Source organism: Lactuca virosa, chromosome 6 (assembly GCF_052849685.1).
Source record: "Lactuca virosa cultivar CGN04683 chromosome 6, Lactuca_virosa_CGN04683_v6, whole genome shotgun sequence".
Taxonomy (NCBI): domain Eukaryota; kingdom Viridiplantae; phylum Streptophyta; class Magnoliopsida; order Asterales; family Asteraceae; genus Lactuca; species Lactuca virosa.
The window spans coordinates 182,830,848-182,835,129 of NC_136431.1; the positions used below are offsets into that span (position 1 = coordinate 182,830,848).

General features: G+C 35.8%; 1 protein-coding gene across 1 annotated transcript; it reads left to right on the forward strand.

Annotated features, from left to right (window-relative positions):
- The first annotated feature begins 3,340 nt into the window (after positions 1-3,340).
- On the forward strand, positions 3,341-4,081 carry ATLEA4-1 (Late embryogenesis abundant protein, group 1 protein). Its single transcript, XM_079056648.1, has 2 exons — positions 3,341-3,457; positions 3,552-4,081. Exons 1-2 carry the CDS (start codon positions 3,371-3,373, stop codon positions 3,903-3,905), a joined length of 441 nt encoding a protein of 146 aa, XP_078912774.1. The 5' UTR covers positions 3,341-3,370; the 3' UTR covers positions 3,906-4,081.
- Positions 4,082-4,282: the final 201 nt, after the last annotated feature.

The following is a 4,282-nucleotide window of genomic DNA, read 5'->3' on the forward strand; positions in this document are numbered from 1 at the left end:
ATGTTAAAGTATAAGCCATTATTTGCATAAGATGTGATTATTACTAGCTTTTGTACAAATATTTGTGATATATTAGTTTTCAAATGCAAAACTAACAAAAACAAAACATGATCCATGTTATAAAAATCATGAGAAAAATTATGATTTGCAAAACTATAAGGTTTTTGGAAGCTTTTTACGAAAATATGACCTTTCTAACAAAAAGGAGTATATTCCTGTTATTTCACTACTTTGTGGGTTACAACCCAAAAATATGAATTTTGATCTTACTTTTTGAAACTAAACAAGATGATTACTATGTATTTATATAAATGATTATATAAATGTTCTTGATAAACAAACATGATAAACTATAATTGATATAGTTTGGGAGTCACAAAACTACACTATCATTACAGAAGAAACATATAATTATTTAAAGGTATAATTATTCCATTTACAAGAAAAAGGAGTTTTCAGTTCATGTAAATCGATTGATACTGGTTATGAGACATTTGGCTTCACCGTACCCACCAGAGTATACATACTAAGACCTGCATTATAACCAGAGTCTCTTGTAGGGAGAGCGTGACACTTTTGTATAGATCTATACGGGATTGACAAACCCGCACCTAAACTCTTAGCTACAGTTAGACCGGCAGGTCTGGGGTGACAAATGTCGTAATAGTTCCGACGCCCGAAGCATTTCGTTCAGGCCACTAGTCGCATTAGTATGGTTATAATTGTTGGATTAGGTGTCTAAGCCCATGACTATAATTGGTATGTACTTGACCCGAGAGTAGCATGGTCCATTTGGGTTGCATATCACCAGTACAATTTGATAGGATGGACTTTTGAGAAGAGGTTATTTATGATTTGTTAATATATTATAAGTTCTAATATATTAATATGAAATCATATTATTTAACTAGTATTGATCAAGAATTAATTTTGTGATCAAAAGAGACTAATTAAATATATGGGGATTGATTTGGTAAATCATTCATTCTTATGGTGTGGGCCAATGATCCATGATTCTTTAGGTTGGGCTAAACCAATGTTACAACCCATGGGTGATCATGGGGGTTTAAACCCATGGAGTCTAAGGAATATGGAAGGTCACACACATTAGGGTTTACATGGTGTAACCCTAATCTTGCCACACTATATAAGAAGCCCCTTAGCATCCAAAGTTGGTACTAGATACACTAGTGATCCTTGGAGTTCCATGAGCCGATTTTGGTGCAATAAATACTCTCTCAAAAGTCTCATTTGTTCTAGGTGTGTTGTGATTCCATTTGAGGTGCAACACTTGGGGCACTAAGTTCTTAAAGGCCAAACTCAAGAAGTTCTACAAGCTACAACAAGAGGTAACTCTACAACTCCCTTTTATGTTGTTTATATCAATTGTATGCTAATTGTAGGCTTAATGCTTTGAAACAATATTGCATGTATAATTAGAAAAAACATAGATCCAAAGCATTTAGGGTTGTATGTGCACCATAGGATGTTGTAGTATATTAAAACCCATCAATAATAACTCACATAGGGTATCGACAATACATTTGATTTACGAGTTAACATACATTCAAGTAGTTTTATATAAAGATAAAACTTCATAACACTATTTTCCAGTACAACATTACCTACATTTTTAGCCTTTGGATTAAGACTTACAGTTCACTTAAAGAAAATATTGGATTTTCTGGAAGTATACACTATCATTTTACACGAAACAGTTGCAAACTCCTTCTCATACAAAACGCTTATGAACTCACCAACTTAATTGTTGACACTTTTCAAAATCATTTGTATTCTCAGGAAATCAGTAAACAGGTAACCACATAAGTTTTTGGTGGATGAGACGTCGTCGCATCATGTTACTATTTTCTCATGTGCATTTGATAAAATGTAAACAATGTTTTTGAGTACGATGTAAACTTATTAAAAATTCAATACAATAGTTGTAATGCTTTGATTGCTATTATTCAATTGTTATGATACTGTACATGAAGTCATCCGCCCCCAGACATTTTCGCCGTTGTGGTTTGGGGGTGTGACAAAAATCGCGACTGGCTGTTACTAGAGGGTCACGTCGTGGGCATAGGTGGCCACGACGTGGCGGTTGACTAAAGTCAACGTTAACCGTGAACTTTGACCATTGATTTTTGACTTGAGTTGACTTTTGGTCAAGCACCTAGTTTGGAGGAAGAGCTCAAGGTTTATTTGGTTTGACTGAATAGGTGGTGTGTAGTAGCAGTACTCTATCAGTGAGAGCAGTAACAGTAGAACATTTTCTGCGAGGTGAGTCTTCTCACCACACTGGTGGTCGAAGACTCCAATGCCGATCCACTGATTTGTATGTGTAGGATGTATGTGACTATGTGACTATTACTGATATGATTGTATGATATATGCATGGAGCCAATTTGGGCTCGGAGTCATTATGGACTCGAGGTTGATACAGACCTGGGAGTTGATACAGACCCGACACAACTACTTGATGTTACATGGCGTTGATACGGAACCGGGGGTTAACACGGACGCGACACAGCCACTTGCTGTTATATTTATGTGTATGTTATATGTTGTATTTTAGGAAACTCACTAAGCTTTATGCTTACAGTTATGTTTATGGTTTCAGGTACTACCGGTACAAAAGGAAAGGGTCTGACGTAATGGCACAAGATCCCCCTCATGTTTCCGTATTTATGATTTCTGTTACTATGATGTTTTGGATTATTTGTATTGTGGTTGTTTGTGAGACATATGATGTATGGAATTAATGATTTTAAAAATGAAAATTTTTACTAGTTTAAAAAGAACGTTTACAATTGCTCTTATATTTGAAATACTTTGTGAATGTATTATTTGAAAATGAAAAATATCTATTTAAAACTAATATTTGAAGATATATATCACGGACATTAAACTGTTGTCCACAATTCTTTACGTTTTAAAAATCTGAAACACATATCATCGTAAGCTTATTTTCCAAGAGACTCAATTAACATCTAGTTATATCATCGTGACGCCATTCTCGAAGTAAATTCCAATTTATAGAGATATTCGTGAAACCTTTTTAATGAAATAAACTAGTGTTTCTTTTTTTTTTTTTTTTGTGTTCGTAACATGATAAGAATTTAATAGATATCTTCACGTCTGGTTGTAATTGTAGCCGGGTCATAATGTCACACAATTGATATTTATCTTTGTAGCTTCGAAAATGTAATGACTCACACACGTGGCTATCATCTAGCGCAGGTGTTTGCATGGATGACACGTGGAACACGACGTGTCGCCTCTTTAATCAACGTCGTCGACTTTCAAAGCCTCATTTCAAGCACAAAACACGTACAAAGACGCAAAAAGACAGAAACGAAAGAACAAAATGCACTCGGTAAAAGAAAAGGTGAGCAATGCAGCCAGTGCTGCCAAGGCACATGTCGAATCATACAAAGCCAATATGGAAGAGAAGGTTAGTGAATCCTGCGTCCACTACATGTACATTCGGTATTAATTCACAACATGTATATACATCTGGATGTTCATGGTACTGTTTATAATTGCAGGCAGAAAGAGCAACTGCAAGAACTCAGGAAGAGAAAGAGATAGCACACCAGCGGAGGAAGGCGAAGGAAGCAGAAGCCAAGATGAATCTGCACGTTGAGAAAGCTGAACATGCAGCTGAGAAGCTGCATGGGAAACACCATGTTCTTCGCCATGACACGGTGGCCGGAGTTTATGGTGGACATCATCAGACGCCTGTTGGTACGGTTGGCCAAACAACAGCTACTGGAGTTGTTCCTGGCGCTGTGCAGCAGCACCACCAGCAGCCTCTTGGTGCGGTAAACCCGGTCACTGGAACCACCGCTCCAACTTATCCTCTAGGAGGACATCTTCATGGACATAACAAACATATGTAGTTTTGTTTTGGGTGTTTAATTTCGTGTGCTTTATGGTATTTAAAATTCATATAGGGTCGTAATAAAATATTGAAATGAAATAAGTCTGATGTTTCGATTAAATGAAAGGGAGGCTATGTTTATGATGAGTAGTGGATCTGTAACACATAGTGTAGCGCCATGCTTTGTCATTCTAGTATGTTCTGTATTTTGATTTTGGTTTATACATTTGACTTTTTTTTTAGGTTTGTTAATATTTTATATTTCTACTGCATATAAAAATGACTTGCACGTAATTTCTTGTTAAAGATCATAAGAATTATTCAATACATACAATTTTGGGGCGCTTTTAGGAAGTTGTTGATTTTTTTTTTTCTATTAAAAAGGAGAAACTATTT